Source organism: Arachis ipaensis, chromosome B4, assembly GCF_059453495.1.
Source record: "Arachis ipaensis isolate K30076 ecotype BB chromosome B4, ASM5945349v1, whole genome shotgun sequence".
NCBI lineage: Eukaryota > Viridiplantae > Streptophyta > Magnoliopsida > Fabales > Fabaceae > Arachis > Arachis ipaensis.
The window spans coordinates 140727574-140750011 of record NC_142439.1 but is presented as its reverse complement, the minus strand read 5'-3'; the positions used below and the strand labels follow the sequence as shown (position 1 = coordinate 140750011).

Sequence of the window (22438 nt, the reverse complement as noted above, 5' to 3'; positions counted from 1 at the left end):
TTATTTAAGTGATTAATTTTAGTGTATAAATAACATTTTTAATTTTCATAGTAGACTTTAAAAATGCATTTGAAAAGAAATTCAAATTGAGGGACAAAAATTAAATTAAATCTTTGTATTTAGTATAAAATATATTGAACTGAGTTATATCTTAGTATTATATTTGATTTAAGATAGATATGGAGATTGAGAAGTATATTTAAAATTTAAAAAATTAAATAAATATATTTTTTTTAAAAATATTATTAAAATTTTAGTTTTTTGTTCCTAGAAATTTCACTCTCTTGTGTTTCTATTTTCTAAAATAGCGTTTGTTTTTGGGATTGAGACTGGAGATTGAGATTTAATATTATGTTTAGTGGTTAAAAATTAGAACTAAAATTTCAATTTTGGGACACAAGATTAGTCCCTTCAATACTTCTAGAAAGTGGAGACATAGGAGATTGAAATTTTTTAGAATGGAGACTAAAATTTTAATAAACATTTATTCTCAAAAATATACTCATTTAACTTTTCAAATTTCAAATTTACTCCTCAATCTCCAATTTTTTCTAAACTAAATATAATACTGAGACATAATGCAATCTAGTATATTTTACACTAAATACAATACAAAGATTTAATTTATTTTTATCTCTTTGTTTCTGTCTCTCTGTCTCAGTCTCTCAATCTCAGTATCCTTTCCAAATGCAGCCTAATTGAATGGTTTAGATTCAATTAATATAATATAATATAATATAATAATTATATATAAATTATAAAATAAAATATATTTTTAACAATAAAATTATAATTTTTAAAAGTAACTACCTAAATCACTCCTCGACGAAACTAAGACACATATCGATCCCTATAATTTTTCCAAGTTAGTCAAAACAGTCTCTAACCAATTTTTGGCATGACTTACTAACAGAAAATGTTAAGTTTGAAAACGTTAATTGACATATATGATTGTTAAATGTCCACATATCCGACGTCTAAGTGTGTGAGGGGACAAAATTGTCCCTAGTTTTTTTTCTTCATCTTCTTAGCCATGTTCTTTATCTACTATACTATTCTCTTCTTCTTCCTCCTCTTTTCCTTCTTCATCCTCTCTCTTTCTCACCCATTTTCTCCTCTCGACAACTACTTCCTCGATTACGATTCTACCACCCCACTCACCACCGTTGCCACTTTCTCCCTCTCTGTCGACCGCCACTTCTTCTCTGCCAACCTCGCCGAACACCCAATTTTTTCTTCCACTCCCTTTTAAAATGAACATTAACCTCAATAAAAAAATATTTATTTTCGAGGACTAAAATATTTACTTTTAAAATTTTTGAGAACTAATTTAGATAATTACTCAATTTTTTAAATTACCAAACTGCATGTTTTATCATATTCTTCCTGGTTGATTTTCGAGTTTGTTTGAGGTGGCATTGTCCACAAACGTATTGTTATGTTGCTTCACATATTGTGTTGTAGTATTTTGAAGAGTAAACATCCAACCCTCACGAAGGATAAGGTAATTTCTGTAAAAAAAAAAAAGAATACTTTAACATTCAACCTTTTTATTTTGGGATAATACGATCCTTCTATTAAAAAATTTGTTAAATAGTAATGACAATTATTTTTGTGGGGTTTTATTTGTATTTTGCAAGGGTTTAAAACCCTCCACAAAATTCTTTTCAACAATATAACCAACTATGACCACTATTACCACCACTTTTTTCATCCTCATCATTATTACTTCTACTTCCATATTTCTATTGTGTAACAATACTTTATCACTATTGTTATTTTTTCTACCGGAGAGTGGATCCTCTCTAGTGAAAAAAAAAATTGGATGGTATCAATTGTTTAATCTAACCCTTCATTACTCTCTCTCTCTCTCTCTCATATTTATTTTTGGTCCCACTTATAGAATTAAGGGTGAGAGATCACACTTTATTCTCTCAAGTATAAAAAAAAATTGAGAAGATCCATTTTTCCTCTACCGTTATCATTACCAATACTAATATCATCAACATTAATATAATAATGTTCTCTTCTTTTATTTTTTATTCGAGACTATTTTTTTTAAATATTTTCGTACTACAATTACTTTTTTTTTGTGACATCATTTTTATTAATAGTCTTTCTTCATTTAACCATTATTGGAGAAAGAAATTTTTTACAAAATTAATTTTTGTTACTATTTAATAAATTTTTAATAAAAAATCGTATTATTTTAAAATAAAAAGATAAGAATCAAAATATTTTTTAAAAAAAAGACAAAAATTATCTTATCTTTTGTAAAAATAAATAAGAGTCGGATTGAATATTTATTCGGCTTTTGAACTATGCATTTACTGAGGAGATGGAAGAGTTGGATCTAAACGGGACTCTTGATTTCTCTTATCTTCAGTTAAAATGGTATTTCATTTATTTTATTATTTTTAATAATTATTCAAACATTTCTATAAAAATTCAAGTCAATTATATAAAATTATTTTTTGTTTATTAAAAAAATTAACTATTAATTTGATATTCCAAAATTTTATACGCAAATAAAAAATATCTCTAAAAGATATTATCAACAAAAATTTTTTTTTGAATAATTTCAAATTTTGGCAAATGTAACATTTGCCACAACTCATTCTCAAAGTATAAATTGTACAATGCTAATATGACCACTGAAATTAGGTGATTTGGCTACCTCTAAAGATAACTTCCTAATATAACATTTTTAATTAATTTAATCAAAGTTCCTTTTTGGTACCCAAATCAATAATTTACTTTTAAAGATAGCCAGATCATTCAGTTTTGTTAAGCTACGTAGCATTATGTATATTAGAAATGAGCTTCGACAAAGTCATGAGCACATTTGTTAAATTTATTATTCAAATTTTTTTTCATCGATAATATTTTTTTGAAATCTTTTTTTCAGTATTTAAATCTTTTAGCCATTGAATTGATAGTTAATTCTTAAAAAAATTAATTATTTTTATTATTTTTTTAATTCTTTAAAAATTTATTTATTATTCTTATCTTATAAAACTATTTTTTGTCACTTTTTAGTATCATTTTATATGTACAAAAAATTCATCACTAGATCAACTATTTATATAAAAATGAGTGTCACTAGGGAGTCAATGGGATATTTATACAATGTGTACAATGAGCTGCTTATTTAACCCAATATAAGTTAAAAATAAAAATTATCCACGAAATCATAAATTTAAAAACTCTTATTCAGTTATTTCACATCAAATTTCAAATTTCAAATTCTCCAATTTCAAATTTCAAAAATTTCAAAAATTCAGTTAGTTATTTCAAAAAAATAACCATCTGAAATCCTCCAATACTCTCTTCTTTTTTAACCGGCGGCCACCCTACCTTCATCAATAATCATCTCATTTCACCGTCGCTACTTGGTTTGCCACACGCCATTCACCCTTAATAAAAATAACCATCCACTCAAGGATAAAAATAATCATCCGCATATCTAATGAATTGAACATCTAACATATTTTAATTATATATAACTAAACCCAATCCAATCAAAATAATCATCTACATAAAAATAAAATAACCATCCGCATACTTACTAAAATGACCATCCTAAATTGACCATTAAAATAGAAGAAGAAGATGAATAAACAAAAGAAACTATTATTGTGGTGAAACATAATTTTAAAGGACTAGTCATGACAAAAGCGATACTGTTGTGAAGCATAGGGCTCAAATCATGAAAGAAGCTAACAATGCTTGGATCCGAAGAAGAAGAAGAGCATGGTGGTATTATCGGTGAGAAGAGACTTGAAGGAATGGGAGAAAGCAAAGGTGCATCGGAGGAGGTGAGGACGGTGTCGGGAAGAAGGCACACACCGGCTGCGATGGAGGCGCTGGACGTCCGGATTGCTGCGGTGCCGTTAGTTCGACCCACACAATATGCGCGTCCTCCCTTGGCAGTGGCCTGTGCGGCAACGGCGCCAGTCGAAACAGTGTCGGCGCAATTTTCGATGGCGGCTGGTGACCGTGACGTTAGTGTACCGGCGAGACTCGATGAGAAAGACATAAAACGCTGACAAACCGTATTGAGAGAGAAAAGTGAAAGAGGAAGGTAATTTATTTGTTTTCAAAACCGACGATAATCCTAATATTTGATTTAAATTTCAAATTGAAAATTATTCAAAATTAATTAGTTGCCTATAATTTAATTTAATTTCAAATTAACTCCATTATATATATATATAAGCATTTCAGAGATCTCTGTCTTTTTCTGGAAGTTTAAAATGCCATGATTTAGAGTCATTCAAATTTAATATAAAAAAAGTTATCGGTTCAGATGTAAGGGAATATGCATTATATGAATATGCACAAAAAGAATCGCATGGAAGAGTTGCAACTGCAGCGTGATGTAGCAGGTTTTGTAGAGGTAAGCAGGCCACTGTGGTCCTTTGCATGATAACATTATCGATTATGTTATTGGCTATCATAAAAAGGACCAGAGTGGCATGCTTACCTCTACAAAACCTGCTACATCACGCTGCAGTTGCAACTCTTCCATGCAATTCTTTTTATGCATATCCATATAATGCATATTCCCTTAGAATATAAAATACATATTAAAAATAAACTAAATAATAGATGTATTTTTTACATAAATATATAATGACTAATTTTAGTGATTGAATTTAATATAAAAAAATATTTTTAATTAAAAATATAATTTAATTTTGATGCACTGTTAGCGTAAAATCATGTTATACGTACATTTCATATTAGCAAAAATAACTATTTTTGACATTGACCATGTGAATGGTCATTAAAAAAAATGATTGTGATTACACGACTTCAGATATACCTCTGTCTTTTTCTGGAAGTTTGAAATGCCATGATTTAGAGTCATTCAAATTTAATATAAAAAAAGTTATCGGTTCAGATGTAAGGGAATATGCATTATATGGATATGAACAAAAAGAATTGCATGAAAGAGTTGCAACCGCAGCGCGACGTAGCAGGTTTTGTAGAGGTAAGCATGCCATTCTGGTCCTTTGTATGATAACATTATATATATATATATATATATTAACCATGTTAAATGTATATTAAAATCAATTATTAAAATCAACCAATAATATAAAATACATATTATAATATAAAATACATATTAAAAATAAACTAAATAATAGATGTATTTTTTACATAAATATATAATGACTAATTTTAGTGATTGAATTTAATAAAAAAAATATTTTTAATTAAAAATATAATTTAATTTTGATGCACTATTAGTGTAAAATCATGTTATACGTACATTTCATATTAGCAAAAATAACTATTTTTGACATTGACCATGTGAATGGTCATGCAAAAAACTGATTGTGATTGCACGACTCTATTAGGTAGCGTTTGGTGGAGAGACAGAAACGGAAAGACTGAGACTGAGAGACAGAGACTAAGAGACAGGGATTGAAATAAATCTCAGTATTCTATTTGGTGTAAAATGGGAGATAGAAATTGAAACAAGAATGAAACTCTAATTTAATTTACATAAAGGATAAAATTGGAATTAATTAATTAAAATGAGAGTATTTTAGATATAAAATGTTATTAAAGTTTCGGTCTCCATTTCTAAAATTTTAGTCCTCTATGTCCCTACTTTTTGAAGGTACTGAAATACTAAAATTTTGGAGACAGAGACAGAAATTTTAGTACCAGTCTCTAAATCAGTCTCTCAGTCTCTTGTCTCATTACTTCAAAACAAAGGCTACCTTAGTGTATCAAAATTAAACTCTTAACAAGATATAAAATAATATATATTTGGACATAAATGTATATTTAATAACTAATATTTCATATACAATTATGATTGAGTATAATGAGTAATGACAATGAGATTCTGGAAGATCAAAACCTTGGACTAATTTATCTTTAAAGAAAAAAAAATACCAATTAAGTCCTCTAAGATAACAAACAGTAGACATATATGTCCTTCTATTAATAAATAGTGCGAAACGAAACTGAATTGTCCATGTATTTCGTTATTTACAGTAGTGCAAATCTCGTTACTATCACATGAGAAGAAAAATGATATAATTTTGGACATTAAAACATTTATTATCTTTGAGTTTTCATATATTCTTTTTCAACTGCTATCTATTTATCACAAATTCTATCAAAATAAGTGAAATTTCGCTCCAAAAATTGTTGTTTACATTACTATCTTTCATAAATAGACATAGATAGACATGTCAGAGTAATTAACGCATCACTGGTAGGTTTTAGTTGATAAATTGGTAGAAAGACCTCATGTATCCACCCTTTATTATCTTAAAGGACCAAATTGGTATTTTTTTTTTTCTTTAGGAACTGTTAGGTTACTCATTATGATTTCTTTTGCAGACATTATATAATAAAACTCTCAACCTGAAGTAACACACAACATTCAACAAGTTAAATTTTGAAGTGAGGCTATAGAACAAGGAAGCATAGATAAGTCAAGTCTAACCTGCTGTACATTAATAGGATGGAGAATTCACACACAGGCAATATTATTAATTAGCATTTAGCAGTATGAGGATCTTTAAGAGTTTAAGTACAAGCCAACATTCTCTACAACTGCAATTTGGTTCCTAATCCCTAAAACAAAAATTAAAATAAGACATAATTATTATCAGTTCTGTATGATTAAGAAATGCTAACATAATACACATTGTTTTGCTTTCCAATAGGACCACGAGAAAATATCTAATGCATCTGTGTGAAAATCATAAATTCATAATATAATCATCCGAAGGAAAAAGAAAAAACAATTAAATAAATATAATTACTTAGGGTTTGTAGGATTGGTGGCGCCGTCGAGACGCGCGGCGTCCATAGCCCACTCGATCAGTTTGCGAACTTGTTCCTCTTTGTCTTCGTCTTCGCTTTCCTGTTCGTATAGGGCGGCGCTGTTGCTATCGAATCCGAAATTAGTTGTTGATGTTGAGGCTGATTTCGCCTTGAGAGCATCGAATCTGGCGGAGAGATCGTCTTCGTCTCCGTCTCCAACTCCAAGTTGTTGGCGCTGAGAAGGTGCAGATACAGCAGGAGAATTGGATTTGAGAGCCTGGAATCGACGCTCTAGATCGAGATCGAGATCGAGATCGAAATTGTTTTGATTGTGAGAAGAAGGACGAGCTAAGTGAGAGTTAACGGAAAGGTTGAGGAGGAGCTGGTCCTGTGCTGCTTGTAAAAGCTCTTCAACTTGCAATTCCTCCTCACTCTTGTCTTTCGTCTTCTTCTTCCTATTGCTCTTGCCGCTGCCGCTTCTCCTCATCCTGCTCCTCTCTCAAATTCCCACTTCTCTCATCTCATCCCATTTCTGTTTTCTTTTTCTCTTTTTTAATTTTTTTTCTTTCTTTTCAATTTTTTATTTTAAGTCGGATCATTTTATTTATTTTTTATTTTATTTGATGAACTGCGAGTATCACCACGACTCTGTTCAAAATAAAAACGAGGGGTGTTTAAATCCAAACCAATCCAAATTAAATCGCTTATACAATCTAATCCAAATCAAAAACCGATTAAGATCGCACTAATTCGGATTAGATTAAATTCTATTTTTTACAAACCGTTGGATTTGATTGGATCGGATTTCGGATCTACTTTTCATAACCGATCCAATCTAATTCAAACCACACAATGTGCTATAATATTATTATTTTATTATTATATTTATAATTATACTTATAACATGTTCAATTTATTATACATTTTTATATTATTCAATATTATTATTATTTAATAAATATTTTATGTTCAAAATAATATTTATTTATTTATTTTAACTAACATATAATTTTATTTTTCTTGTTATGTTATCGTTGAGTAAAGTATCATTTCGTTTTTGTCACCAACGTTTGGGATAAATTCCAAAGTTGTTTCTAACGTTTCAACTGTCCTATTTAAGTCCCTAACGTTTCAAAATTAGCTCAATGTTGCCCTGCCGTTAGGATCCGTTAACGGAATTGACAGCGGGACAAAATCGAGACGATTTTGAAACGTTAGGGACTTAAATAGAACGAAAACGTTGGGGATGAAAACAATACATAGAAATAAATTTTAATTTTATCATTCAATAATATCAATTTTTTACTGTACATAATATTCAATAATTTTTTAATCACATCTAAGTAAATTATACTTAATCACATTACTTTCATTCTAAATAAATTTATTTATATTTTTATAATTTTATACTTAAAGTTATAAGTTAATATAAAAATATAAAAAAAAAATTATTTAGAATGAAAGTAATGTGATTAAGTGTAATTATTTAGATGTGATTAAAAAATAACTGAATATTATGTACGGTAAAAAAAATTGATATTATTGAAGGATAAAACTAAAATTTAGTTCTATGTATCGTTTTTGTCCCCAACGTTTTCGTCCTATTTAAGTCCCTAACGTTTTTAAATCGTCTCAATTTTGTCCTACCGTCAATTCTGTTAACGGATCCCTAACGGCAGGATAACATTGAGTCAATTTTAAAAGGTTAGGGACTTAAATAGGACGATTGAAACGTTAGGGACAACTTTGGGACTTACCCCAAACGTTGGGGACAAAAACAATACTTTACTCTTAGTTTTTAAAGATATTGTTGAGACTTGTTATGCCATTGTTGATTATTTAAAATTTGATGTTAAGACTTGTTATATGTATTTAATTTTTTTAATTTACAAAACCGCAAATCCAATCCAATCCAAACCGATTGAAATTGGATCGAATTTTTTTTTAAAGTCATCCAATCCAAGCCTTTTTTTAAAGTCATCCAATCCAAACCGCACCGTGAATACCCCTAATAAAAATCAATTGTTAAAAAATCAGACAAATAAATAAATCAACTAAATCAATTTCGTTTTTTAGTATTTAATCAGTTTTAAATAATAAAATAAAAATATTTTAAAATATATTTTATAAATATATATTATTCTATTATATTAAATTCAACCTAATTAACTTATAAATTCCTAATTCTATCCGTTCAAACAATCAACTTGGTTTTCAAACCTAAGATGCCAAAAATTTTTTAAAGCTAGAAACTCCTGTTGGAGACACATCTTAACATTAATTTTCCGAAAACCAATTTTAAATAAAATTTCGAAGAAACAATCGATTGGACCTTTCAATAATATTAAGCAAATTTATTGACTAAATTAAATCTTCATATAAAGTTACGAATTTTCCTTTACAAAAAGGCCTTCAGTACTAACTACTAAAGCAAGAAAAAAAAAAAAAAGAAACAAACCCCACTCATTACTTTCTTTTTTTTTTTTTTTTTTGTGGATGAGCAGGATCATTAACTTGATGGAGGATTCTCAGATTGGGAACGACGAGCTCCTTCTACCATCATTGAGGCCATCGGAAAATCAGGCCACAATGTGAATATATATAACTTCTGAAATGTATATTCACCACAGCAGAAAACAGTATAATATTTAGTTAAGGGGGAAAAAAGAAAAGGAAAAGCCGCACCAACATATCTCAGCTTGTTCTTGCCAACTCAATTAAGATTAACAAAGGTTTTCAAGAATATGAGTTCCCAAAATACAACCCTGACTAAATTAACCGACTTCCCCCTATTTTTTCTGTCCCTATTTGGCTTTTTTATGTCATCGACAAGTTGAATAGATATACTTGTTTTCCTCAAAAGCTGATATTTCTGAATTGATGCCAAGCTACTTAAACACTTGTCAAATGACCTCCCTTTATCTAGCTACACTCTTCATGATATTGGATGCCGTCTCCTGCAAATTTTCCAAGCCATAGGTCATGATAGAAAGTTGTAAAAAATTTATCTATAAATTAAAGCACACAAAATAACTAGTTTGAAGTAGATGCTTCATAACAATTATATCTAGCTTCCTTTACAATCCAATGATACCTATATCTAATTGTTGGTCCCCATTGATGGATTATGCTTGTACCGTTCAATTAAGGACTTAAGAAAGAAAAATGGAGAGATCACTTAAAATAAATACAGTACTTGAACATCCAATGCACCAAATATTTATAACAAATGAGAATGAAGATATTGCTTCTGTTGATTTCATGCTCAGTTTCAACACAACCAAATTATATAAAACAATTATACAAAATGACTTTGATACACACAATATTGTCTTGTATTACCTCTTTGGTCGGATTCGATCTTCTTCATAATCCATCACTCCACCAGATTCAGAGCAGATCTCCTCATGGCCTCGGAAGTCGATGTCGGCCTGCTTACAGGGTGTAACTTCTGCCACGAAGTAAGTAAGACTCGTCGACCAATATATCCCAACAGTAAAGAAACATGGGGCAGTTATATATGTGCATACTGCATAGATAATGTTGATAGTTCAATCTTATGCAATAAAACTCCAAATCCTCATATGGGAAAACCTTGAAGTTGAAGGCTGCATAGAGCAGCTCTATATGGCTAAAGAAATGCAACTATGGTTACTATGGATCAAGGGCTGTTTTTACAACTTGACTGTCCTCGAAATTTAGCTTTTAGTACTTACCTTTACAATCTAATATTTCTAATATAATTTTTGCTTCATACTTTCATAATTGTACATTGTTGTTTTCTCTGATATCCTTTTTTGTAGCCAAAACCCAGTTCCATATAACAGACTCTATATACACAGTAGTTAAGAGAAGTTTGGAACTGATCAAGCCAATCAAACTATATTAATCATCACATTTATATGGTTCTTTTCCTGAAAATTTGGCTGTCCTGTTTTGGCTCCAAAAAATATATCAATTTAGAGCCTCGTCCGCATTTTTAAAAAAATCTAGATTGTATTAAATCCAATCCAACATATATGATTTGGCTTCCACTCCTACAATTACAGAAGAAAGTAACCAAATTCATTGGCTTTGATACACCTCCAAACCATAGGAAATGATAGGACATATGACGGCAGGATGAATGGGAAGACTGCATAAGAAGATATTCAAAGGCCACAAAATTTCCCCATAGTCAGTTTGCATCATACTTATTGGATCTTGAAAATAATGCTAGATCAGAATCCCAGCTTGAACCACAAATATACGGCTATACAAAGGTAAAAATAAAACTTGTACATAACCAGCACAATACCCTTACACAAAACGATCCCCACTTTGGTCAAACGAGCATAAAGCAAGGGTAGACACATCAATTTTGGCATGTAAAGCCACAGAAGAGGAAATTCTATAAAAGATAAAAGTTACATGCAAGCATATGAAAATAAATTCAACCGACCTTGAAAAGAGACTTCTTCACTTCTTCCACCTTCTCTTCCACCTCTTTCCTGTGCTTCTTGTCAACTTCACTCATACTATCAGCCCATCTTATCTTCTCTTGGATTGATACAAGCAGATTTTCTGATGTAGACAGCCTATGTTTTGAAGTCATGAATAAAATTTGTTATATTTTGAAAGTGATTCCATACAACACATTCTAAAAATGAGCATAAGATATAGTGCTAGACTGTTGAAAATAAAAGAGGCAAAGAAACATAACTAGCAGAATTATAGAGAAAAGATCTAAGAATCCAATCCATATATATATATACACGCACAAAAAATTATGACAAGGCAACTCCAGGTTACTGACCTCAACTGAATATTTAATGCTAAATAGACTGAAACATAAGTTGATTAAAAAAGTGACCATAGTGACAAATTCAATTTCTGTAGTTAAGCATGGAAATTGTGAGCTCCCATTGGATAAGGAAATTAAAATATTCTTTTTCCAGGTAAACATAATTGATTTACTAATGAGACAAATAACCACAGGTAATTCAACTCCCAAACCCCTAAGTGAAAAGCACAAATTACCAGTTAGAGAGCGTATGTATCATACTACCCAGTTGGCCAGGCCTCAAATCCCTCCCTGCTGCAAATTGAACCTGAAAGCATACAAAAAGATCAACTAATTTCCTAATGGAGTACGTAAAGAATAAGATAAAAGGCTTTAAAAGACAAATTTTAAGAAAATAACAAATGATGGTGAGCTGAGACCTCAAAACATCGTCGTAACTGATCCAGCTTTCCTCTGACTATTCCCTGATGACAGCAGAAAATTTAGAAACATAACTTGTTCTCTAAGTATTATTACCAACTCACAAATTATTAATTAGATTTTCAAAGAAATAAAAATATACATTACATATCTAGAAAATAGTGATCTTATGTGCAAGTGGGATATATCATTAAGGGTATCTACATGGATCCCTGAAGATCTCATGTGATATCGTGTAGATGGATATTTCATTAATTTTTTATGTTTGAGGGGTAATACATTCTCTTCAAGGAAAGGATGCCTACCGCATACATGCATTCATTTATTAGAAAATCTTCAAGTTCACGAACATTTGTCACATCTAACTCCTGCATCAGTTGGTCATAGGGCAGCACCTAAAAATAAAATACATAAAAAAATTTAGTCATGAAAAGTAATTGCTTAATGTGAAAATCCAAGTGCAATGACTCACAGAATAATCAAACAAAGAAAGCTTGAATCTGGATTAACCAGGTCATGTTTCACAAAAAGGAAACAGGATTTAAAATGATAAACTCAACTAAGTTAATCAGCAATTTGTTTGTATCAATATAAAATAAATTGACCCAAAACCAATACAACTCAATTCAAACTGATCCAAACTACACATATAACCTTTTGTTATTAAATTGTATTTTTACTTGTAATAACATTGAGTAATGATATCGGATTATGTGTCAAGTCAATTAAAAAATCTGTTACTACCACTAAATGAGTTATTATTACTACTATTAATTATATTTTCAAAGGAAAAAATTATTAAATCAATCCAATCTGAACCAACGTAAATGATATTGTTTGGACCAGCTGGCCTTTTAACTGTAACGGTTAAAGCAAACTAAACCACAGATACCTCTAACAAAACTTGATCCAATAACAGAGCCATGTGAAAATAGGCAATATCCAAGTCAAAATCTATAATGGATCAATCATCTATCTGAACCACTAATTCAAGCAAAAACGATTAAAAAAAAAGTAACCAATAACTGGATTAAATGAGAAAAACCTTGAATGTCTCGGCCAGAGTAAGAACTGTAAGTTGCTTGAGCTTCAGGATCTGGTCAGGTGTCAACTTTGGAAGACGATCAGCATTACCTGTAAACCATTTAACCTTCTTAATAAGCAACTCTACGTGATTCTTTGTTCTTTTAGGGAATAAAAATACCATATATATATATAGACACACACACACACACACACAAAAGGAGAAAGAGGTGGATTTTCATATTTTTCTCATGATATTGTTCACAAAATAGAAAATCATGTGAAAGATACAATATGCAGAACCTAGTGCACTTCAAAATCACCAGGATATGATTATGAATCTATAAGCAATCAGCCAATCACACAGGTGAATCCTTGGGCTTACTCTTGTAGTCACTCCACGTTCCATGGGCAAACAAGCGAAGCATATCAAGGTATGCTGAATTCTCGCTGGCCTCAAGCTGCCAGAAAAAAAAAATAGAATAGAACAACGAGTTAAAAAAATGATAGAAGAATGAGCTATTGTATTTAAAGGGAAGGGGGCATGATCAGTGCGGTCATCTGCACTTACATATCCGATTAAGAGATTAACATAACTCAAAAGAATGGGAATTAACATTTAACATGAAAATAGCAAAACAAAGATAAATTGGGTGGTTTCCGAATGAAATAAGTTACATAACCTACTTATTCCTTCAAGGGTTCATGACAATGCTACAATCATTCAAGACAACTAAATTCAAGCAAAACATATGACTCTAGAACTCTTTCACAACACACTAAACACAATAGAGTCAAATAAATGTAACAGCAAACCTAACAACCCAAAAATATAAACCTTCGCTTCTCAGCTTCCCTTTGCAATCAACAACCATCGTTGGGAACAATTAAAAATAAGCCATAAAACGTAACTAATATGAAACAAAAAGCAATAAAGCCGGAAAAATCAAAATATACATGTAGAATGGGAGTGTGTAAGAAAGAGAGAAGGACCTGAAGGACATTCGGGAGCGCGAGAATCTCGGAGAAGGCGAAGAGCGAAGGATGAGAGGTTGCATCGACGATGACGGAAACAATCGCCGGAGAGTTAGGGGAATTAGAAGAGGCTTGCTTCACGAACTGGTCGATCAGCTCCGATTGCTTTTGCTCGATGTCCATTGCGAACGAACCACTCTAGGGTTTTGGGGATTGAGGAAGGGAGTTGTGATCGGAAAATAGATAGATGGGGGGAAATAAGGAGGATTTTAGGTTTAGGGTTTGAAGATTTTGGGCTGAGAAAGGATTTGAAAATTGAAGTCCAGAGTTGTATGGTTTTAGCTTCTGAGCTTTGTGAGTGAGTTTGTGAGAGTGAATGGAGAGAATAATGGAGGAAAGTGTTTTATTTCAGCATTGGCTTTATATAATTTTTTAAATTTCGGGATTTACGTAAAAAGAAAAGGTTGTAGGAAAATTTTAGATAAATTAAGAAATATTTAAATAAAAATTTTTAATTTGTAAAATACGTGAAAGTCTTTAGTAAAAAAAAATATCATCAATTACATAAATTTTAAAATAAATTGTAAATTTCATATAAATTTAATTTTAATATACTCATGCAAAGTAATTTTACATATGTATTTAATTACTTCATTTTATATCAATAAAAATAATAATATTTTATGTTAATCACATAAATAATATTTTATTGTGTAAAATATTTTATATTATTAATTATTAATAAATAAAAATTAAATTCAATTTCATATGTTAAAATATATTGTGAGTATAATACCTAAAAATAATAGAATAAAACAGAAGAGACAATATAAAATGAGATAATTATTAATTAGGGGTGTTCAAACAATTCAAATTAAACTAGTCATCGAATCCAATCTAAATCGTAAACGAATTAAAATTGCATTAATTTAGATTTGATTGGATTTTATTTTTTGTAAATCGCATAGATCGGATCGAATTTTTTAATCTACTACTCAAAATCAATCTAATTTAATTCAAATCGCACAATGTGCTATAATATTATTATTTTATTATTATATTTATAATTTTACTTATAATACATTCAATTTATTATATATTTTTATATTATTCATGTATTATTATTTAATAAATATTTTATATTTAAAATGAGATTTATTTATTTATTTTAACTGACCTATGATTTTATTTCTATTGTTATGTTATTGTTGATCTTTTAAAATATTGTTGAGACTTGTTATGTTATTGTTAGTTATTTAGAATTTAATATTGAGACTTGTTATGTATATATATATATATATATATATATATATATATATATATATATATATATATATATATTTTTTAATTTACAAGACCACAAATCCAATCCAATTCAAGCCGCTTGAAATTGAATTGGATTTAAAAAAAAAAAAGTATCCAATTCAAACCGCGCCGCAAATAAAATTAGTGTTCGGATAGGATGAATTTTTTACTCAAAATCGATCCAAACCGCACCGCGAACATCCCTAATCATTATTATTGAAATCTCATGGTATGTTATTAGTACAATAAAGCTCTACATCCAAGTCATTTAACTAACCAAATCCAATCAAGTCATATACACTCACGTGCGCACGTTCTTCTTCGCGCGCTCTACTGCACGTTCTTCTTGATGTTGTGTCTTCTTCTTCTTCTTCTCCTTTTTTTTCGTTATTTTTCTCTTTCGTTATTGTTGTCACCAACACCACCTCCTTCTCCTTCTCCTCATTCCTTTTCCTCCTTCTCCTCTATCATCTTCATCATCGTGATCATCATTGTTACAGTCGTCATTGTCTTCCTCTTATACGTATCGTCGTTATTGTTATCATTATCGTAGAATTTTTGCCATATTAATGATGTTGCATGATCCAAAATTGATTTGGATGTATTTTTGTTGATAATTCAATTATTTTTGTATGTTGTTTCAAACTGAGTTTGTGTGTCGCGATCATTAAGTAATTTCGGTGCATTTCTAAGTTAATTGAGGTGCATTTGGTCTCGTTCACTTGGATTTGGTGTAATTATGTCATCGAATGTAATTGTAATGGTTCTGGTGTCATTTAAGTCATATTGATGATGTTGTTTGATCCAAAATTGATTTTGATGTTTTTTTTTTCATGATTCGATATTATTGGTATGCTTGTTTTCGAACTGAGTTTGTGTGTCGCAATCGTTAAGTAATTTCGGTGCATTTCTGAGTTAATTGAGATGCATTTCAGTGTTATTTTTCTAATAAACTGTGCACAATTCAAAATTCTTCCTCTTCATCTTCTGTTGCTTTTTCGTCTTCGTTTTCGTATTTTTCTTTTTCATCTTCTCCTTCTCCTTCTTATTTCATTTTTTATAATTCTTCTTGTTTCACTCTTTTAAGAGGAATAAAACTACGAAAAACAGAAGAAAAAATCAAACAAAAAAGAAGTAGAAATAACAATAAAAAAACTCCTCAAAACTCCTCATCTTGTTCTTTTTCTTCTTTTCTTGTTCATCTTTTCCTTTTTGTTTTACCTTTTCATAATTCTTCTTGTTTTACCCGCTTAACATGAATAAAAAAATCAAACAATGAAGAAGAAATATATAATGCTGTAAAATTACTTAATGGATTTGGATATGCTTTTGTTTATGATTCAATTTTGTTTATGCACTTGTTTTCGAACTAAGTTTGTGTGTCGTTATTATTAAGTAATTTCGGTGCATTATGAATTTGAATGGTTATATGTATAAGAAGAAGTCGACGATGATGATAATAACGATGATGGAGGAAGGAAAAAAAAAGGAGATGATAATAATAATAATAAAAAAAAAAAAAAGCAACGGTAGAAATATAAGGGAGGAGGAATAGAAAAGACAACTTGATTAAATGTGTAGTATAACTATTATTAGTATGTTAGATAGATTATCCAAAGGCCTATTTCTAACCAATTACAAGATATGAATCGACTCAAATAACATGTTTGTAATTAGTTTATAAATGATTTTATTTAGTCAAATCCTAACTAATTTATAATTTAATCCATATTTAAATATTTATAACCTAACACTTGGATGTTGGTCGGGAATATGGGGTTTCATTAAACCGTATAAAATCTTTTGTATTTGATTGAATATGTCTTCAAAAAATATACAATAATAAATAGTTCATATATCTTTAATCTTTTTAGAGTATTTTATGCAAATATTATAATTGAATGATATTTGGAAATGGATCCCGTAAGAACCCAACTTTTTGTAAACAAGTTTTTTTGGTTATTTTAAAATTTATTTTGCAAAATTTTAAATCATGGCTCAAAAAAAAAATTAGTGAGGCTGGCCAATGGTGAAAAAAATAAATAAAAAAAAACAAAAGAAAAAAAATAAAAAATTAAATAAAAAAAGACCATTAATATAGTCAAAATTGATTTTACGAGGGTAATTAATCTCCCAAAATTAAGTTTGACTAGTAAATAATAAATATTAGCTTACCATTGATTTATTTTTCTCACTAGAGACTTTTTGAGTTAGGAATTCACTTTTAGTGACAATTTTGCGTGCGTCGAGAAAAATTATCATAACTGAAAACCTCAGAACCAGTGATAAAAGTAATTTCTATTTAAGTAAATGTGTCCTAGATTTATATTGGCTATCTCTTCATGATTTACTTCTTTAAGAATAGTTATTAGCCATTAATTGTTTTACTATCCGGTAAAAGTTATCCGAACCGAATTTCTGCCTAATATTCCGCAAATGACTCCTAGAGACCCCGAATCCTCTTGCTTGCTACCCTAGTAACTCGGCCCCACTCTCTTAGCCTATGGGCCAAGATTATCTCAGCCTCTCACCCCTCTCTACTGTGTTTTCAACCACAAGTAATTAACCGTGGTTAATTGCAGATAAACATGTCATTATGACGCTGACTATGTTTCCTTGAAATCACGCCCCATCTCTCTTGCTATCAGTCTATTTTTCTCTAATTTTTCTAGCCCTCTTTTACCACATTTAATTAGGTTAGACTTCAGATTTTTTATTTAAGAAAATTACCAAGCAAAATTCAATAACATTTTACCATAAAGAGAGAGATAAGAACCGTAAGTGAGAGAGCAGGAACAGAAAAAATTCTGCACATACTACCTGCGTTTTCAGCCCCTTATATCACCATTCATACATTATTCTTCAAGTGTTTTTCAAGGATTCAAACCATACAAGCACAAACTCTTGTCCGTTTTTGCCAATCTTCGCATTTATACCGAATTCGGCTAGGTAAACTCTTGTTCTTTCTCCTTTTCTTTTTCTTTTAAAAAGAAACAGTAACCATGATGAATTTTTACTCTCCTCCATGTATAAAGAACTCCTCTTGAAGCACCCATGGAGCACGCCTAAGGAGTTTCGAGCTTACAGTGGTTAAATTTCGACGTTTTGCGACACTTTAGGCCCAAAAACGAAACTCACCACCACCAGCTTTGTTTCTGCCCTTATATGCACATTTTTTAGTTTGAGAAAGGTTTACCAACTGAATTACCTAAGAGGTAAGGGTTAGGATTAGTTAGAGTATGGTTGTACTTGTTTTCGGTGCTTATATGAGCCACTTTGTGGTGAATTTGTGCTTGTTTTGAATTTCTGAAAATTTTGTGAGTTATCACTGTTTTGGCTTGCTAAATATGTGTAATTTACTGTTGTATTACCTCTGAATTTTGTGTGAAAACAGCCGGAAGCATAGAAGCGCTTGGGGTTTAAGTTTCAAGCTTTAAACGTCACAAAAAGTGAAGAAAAACATAAAAACTGCACCTCTAAAATTTTCAGTCACGAAGAGCACGAAAATTATGATAGAAAAGAATTAAAAATTAGTTACAAAAATAGTTTTAATCCTATGGAACAAAGGTGGAAAGGTAAAAAAGGTGTTATGGTCATTTTTGGATAAAAAGAGAGTTAAAAATATAATTTAAATTAAAAATAAGTAAAATTCTAAATTTAGTGTCATTAGCGATAAAATAATAATTATATAAATTATTTGGGTTAAGATTATAATTATAAAAAAATTTCGAGCCTAAATAAAAGCTTTAGTAAAAGTTAGAAGTAAAACGGTAAAAAGCGGTAACTAGAATAAGTAAATAATTAATAAAGGATAAGGGCTTGTTTGGGTGAGTTTCTAAGAAAAAATATTTTTTCGAGTTATCTTTTTTTAAAAGATCTTATGAAGAAGTAAAAGTAATTTTATGTTTGGATATCTCATGCAAAAAGATCTTTTTATCTATCAATTATGTTTGGGTATAACAATATAAAAGTATTTTTTTGTTTATTTATTATATGAAAAACATCTTTTTTCTAAGAAAAAAAGATCTTTTAAAAAAAGATGTAAATTACAGCTTCTCAAAAAAAATATTTTTTTATTTTTCTAGTGCTTTTATTTTTACTACTAGAAATCTGCCAAATACACTAAAAAATAAAAAAAAGATATTTTTTCATTAAAAAATATCTTTTTTTAACAAAATAATGGCACCCAAACAAGCACTAAATTTGATTTTAGGTCCCTTAGGGTAAAAGTTGACATTTAATAAAAATATTAGGAATAATTTTAATCGTAGGCAACTATTAGGATTAATTCGGTAAAATTTTGATACTAAATAAGGTTAAACGGTAAAACTAGAGTACTTAAGGACATATTAGTAATTTCAGACATAAACTCAAATTAAAAATGAATAATTAACTTAATCAAGGGAAAAATTGTATATTAGGAAAAACTTGAAGATACAATAGTAAAATAATAACATTAGGAGTGAAAGCGTCATTAAAAACCTAATGAAAACGGTAAAAAGAAAAGTTAAATAAAAAGGGTAAAATGGTAAAATGTGACAAGGCTGAGACATTTTAAGAAAGAGTCGGGCACAAGTTTCTATAAAAGAAGGGAGGAGAAATTCCTTAGAAATAAATTTTGTTGAGATGTGTCGCGGAAGAAGAAACTGTGAACCCCAAGGTGCTGAGAAGTACCTGGCAGAGCGGACTTCCATCCCCCTGACCAGAGACTATATGAACGTGGGGACGCCCGCCATATGGACTGCTACTCACTGGGAGCACCTTATATTTTTTGGCCATTCTTTATTAGTGTCGCGATTGTATTACGGGTACTGGTGCGCGACCGACCCAGTGGAGTAGCCATTTTCGAACTTGGGCTGGGTAAAGTCGGGCTACGGGTAGCCAACCGACGCATGAGATCATGGCCTGCATAGGACCAAGCATGTATCATACTTGATTGTTGCATTTATCTGTGATTGTGATTTATCTCTACTTCCCGTACTTTGTGTTTGTTTACTATTCTGCTATATACTTGTGCTTGTAGTTGTTTGTGTGACTTACCGACCTAACTGCACGAAGTCTTAGACTTAGGCTGCGGAACTCCTTAGGTTTTCCTGTGTAGCACCCTGCTGGGAACCTTAGGTTCTCACCCTTTACTTCCCCGTTCCGCAGATGCAAACCAGCGAGGTCTTCTTTGAGTTTCCATCCTTAGGACTAGCGAACAGCAGTAGCATTACCGGAGGATCAGAGTGACTTCTCTTACTTCCACACATTACTTCTATGTTTCTTCAGCTACCAGGGTTTGATGACCAACAGTAGTTGTAATAGTAGTAGTCTTTACCCTCGCTCTGTATAGACTTTTAGAGGGTTAGGTGTTTTTGTAAATACCTATATAAACCAGTTAGAACGGGTCTCAGACTAGAGTGACTCTTGTGAGTCAAGGCCTGTTAGTATAAATATGGAGTTTGTAAATATTTTCATGAATAAGCAACGACGTAACCTGATGTGAATTATGATGTACTAAATGAGCTTTCGGACATATATGTATGATATTGCTATGTTTTCTGTGCTTTATGTATATACTATCTATTTATCTATTACCTATTTCGTTATATCTATATATCTGACACGTGATCTTGACTAGCGTTACAGGCTCATATGTATATATTTTAATATAAGGTCTAAAGTCTCTAGGAAAAGCCGTGTAGTAATGCCTGGCGGTTAGCATTGGTCATGACGTGCTAGAAGTTGGGTCGTTACAGATCCTCTCAATTTTTTTTTTTAACAATTGAGGAAGTAAAGTGTGACCTCTCACTATTAATTGTTATAAGTGGGATCAAGAGAAAACATGAGAGAGAGTGCATTGAAGGGTTATAGATCACACTTTACTCCCTTAATTTTTTCAACAATTGAGAGGATCCATTCCCATACATATAAATATGTTGTAAGTTATCGCTATATTTAGTAAATTTTTTATTTTTTTACAGTATTACGTACGTCAAAAATTAATTTGTCGCGATTTAAATTTTATTTAAAAATTTGTCCTTAATTAAAGAATTGTTATCTTTTTTTATTAATAACCGATTTTAAAAGTAAAAAAAAAAAAAAACTAAAAAACAACCGTTTTTAAAAATAAAATGTCTTTAGCATAAAAACAAAAAGAGATACAAGAAGATAAATTAAAGAATACATGACAGTTAAAAAGTAAACTACGTCCATAATTAGCCATTTTATCTAAAGAGAGTTTACTTTTTAAAACTAATATTGTAATCTCTAATTAATTAGTCAGTTATCTCTCTCTAATTACTAAAATAAGGGCTCGAAAAAATGCAAATCAATATCATTATAAAAAACAAATTTTACTTATATATACAAAGCAGAATTCAAATATCAACATTTAACTAATCCAAATTAATTATTATATTCAGTAGATACATATTTAACCTATAAGCTACTTAAATGTCAAATGTAATTGTATACACTAAAAAAAAAATGCATTAACTGGTGTGAAAAATCATGTGCTATAAATTATATTTAGTGTGTAAGTTCATTTTCTCACAAAACTTGTATATTAGCCTGCATTTGCTTTTGATAATAAAAAAAAAATAAGACACAAAAGATAAAAATATAAAATTTTGTGGTCTTATATTTTATTTGATGATAAAGAATAAATTATAAAAATTTAATTTATTTTTATTCAAAAAATTTAAGATGAAAAATATAATAATAAAAAATATAATTATAAAAAATTAACAAAAATAATTAAAAAATGAAAAATAAGTTATGTTCTTTATTAGTGTTTCTATATTTTTTCTATCAAGATAAATATAAAATACATTAATACTAATTCAGTATATTTGAACACAATATTTATGTTTATGTTTTATATGTCAAATATAATTTTATATTTCTGTATCTTTGTCTCAATATTCCATTCCTATAAACAAACACAACCTTATACCTTTGTTCTTAGATAAATTATTTGAATTTATAAAACTATTTCATCATCCGTAAGATCCATAAATGTAAAATTTATGTAATTATGCTGAAATGCAATTTTTAATTTTTTATCACTAATGGTATTTTCAAATCCATAAATTCATGATAGCTTTTTTTTTTAGACTTTCAAATAAGATCCTTTAGGGTAAAATATTA

The 22438-nt window shown here is 29.9% G+C and overlaps 2 protein-coding genes across 6 annotated transcripts; both read right to left on the bottom strand.

The window, feature by feature from the left end:
• Positions 1 to 6494: 6494 nt before the first annotated feature.
• LOC107635264 (uncharacterized) lies at positions 6495 to 7365 on the bottom strand. Of its 2 annotated transcripts, XM_021121968.2 has the most exons (2): positions 6798 to 7365; positions 6495 to 6606 (listed from the first exon to the last, which is right to left on the bottom strand). In XM_021121968.2, exons 1-2 carry the CDS (start codon positions 7283 to 7285, stop codon positions 6600 to 6602), a joined length of 495 nt encoding a protein of 164 aa, XP_020977627.1. In that variant the 5' UTR covers positions 7286 to 7365; the 3' UTR covers positions 6495 to 6599. The 2 variants fall into 2 exon arrangements, with proteins under 2 accessions (XP_020977627.1, XP_088340133.1); XM_088484007.1 differs by lacking the exon at positions 6495 to 6606 and having other exon boundaries at positions 6624 to 7363.
• A 1966-nt stretch (positions 7366 to 9331) lies between these two features.
• Positions 9332 to 14418, bottom strand: FUS5 (Proteasome component (PCI) domain protein). 4 transcript variants are annotated; one of them, XR_015880872.1, is made up of 9 exons: positions 14018 to 14415; positions 13410 to 13485; positions 13047 to 13135; positions 12307 to 12396; positions 12001 to 12045; positions 11818 to 11888; positions 11240 to 11375; positions 10141 to 10327; positions 9332 to 9755 (listed from the first exon to the last, which is right to left on the bottom strand). XR_015880872.1 is itself a non-coding variant. In XM_016338683.3 (9 exons), exons 1-8 carry the CDS (start codon positions 14180 to 14182, stop codon positions 10175 to 10177), a joined length of 744 nt encoding a protein of 247 aa, XP_016194169.1. In that variant the 5' UTR covers positions 14183 to 14418; the 3' UTR covers positions 9332 to 9755; positions 10141 to 10174. The 4 variants fall into 4 exon arrangements, 3 of the variants coding, with proteins under 3 accessions (XP_016194169.1, XP_016194168.1, XP_016194166.1); XM_016338683.3 differs by having other exon boundaries at positions 10141 to 10246; positions 14018 to 14418; XM_016338682.3 differs by having other exon boundaries at positions 10141 to 10249.
• Between the last annotated feature and the right edge of the window lie 8020 nt (positions 14419 to 22438).

What these genes read in the sequence shown, in the direction of transcription:
- FUS5 (XM_016338680.3), bottom strand. Translation starts at nt 14,182, where the DNA reads ATGGACATCGAGCAAAAGCAATCGGAGCTGATCGACCAGTTCGTGAAG. An exon ending in TGAAGAAGTCTCTTTTCAAG is followed by an intron (nt 10,230 to 11,239) that starts GTCGGTTGAATT and finishes CCCTGTAAGCAG; the next exon opens with GCCGACATCGACTTCCGAGG. An exon ending in GATCGAATCCGACCAAAGAG is followed by an intron (nt 9,756 to 10,140) that starts GTAATACAAGAC and finishes GAAAATTTGCAG; the next exon opens with GAGACGGCATCCAATATCAT.
- LOC107635264 (XM_021121968.2), bottom strand. Translation starts at nt 7,285, where the DNA reads ATGAGGAGAAGCGGCAGCGGCAAGAGCAATAGGAAGAAGAAGACGAAA.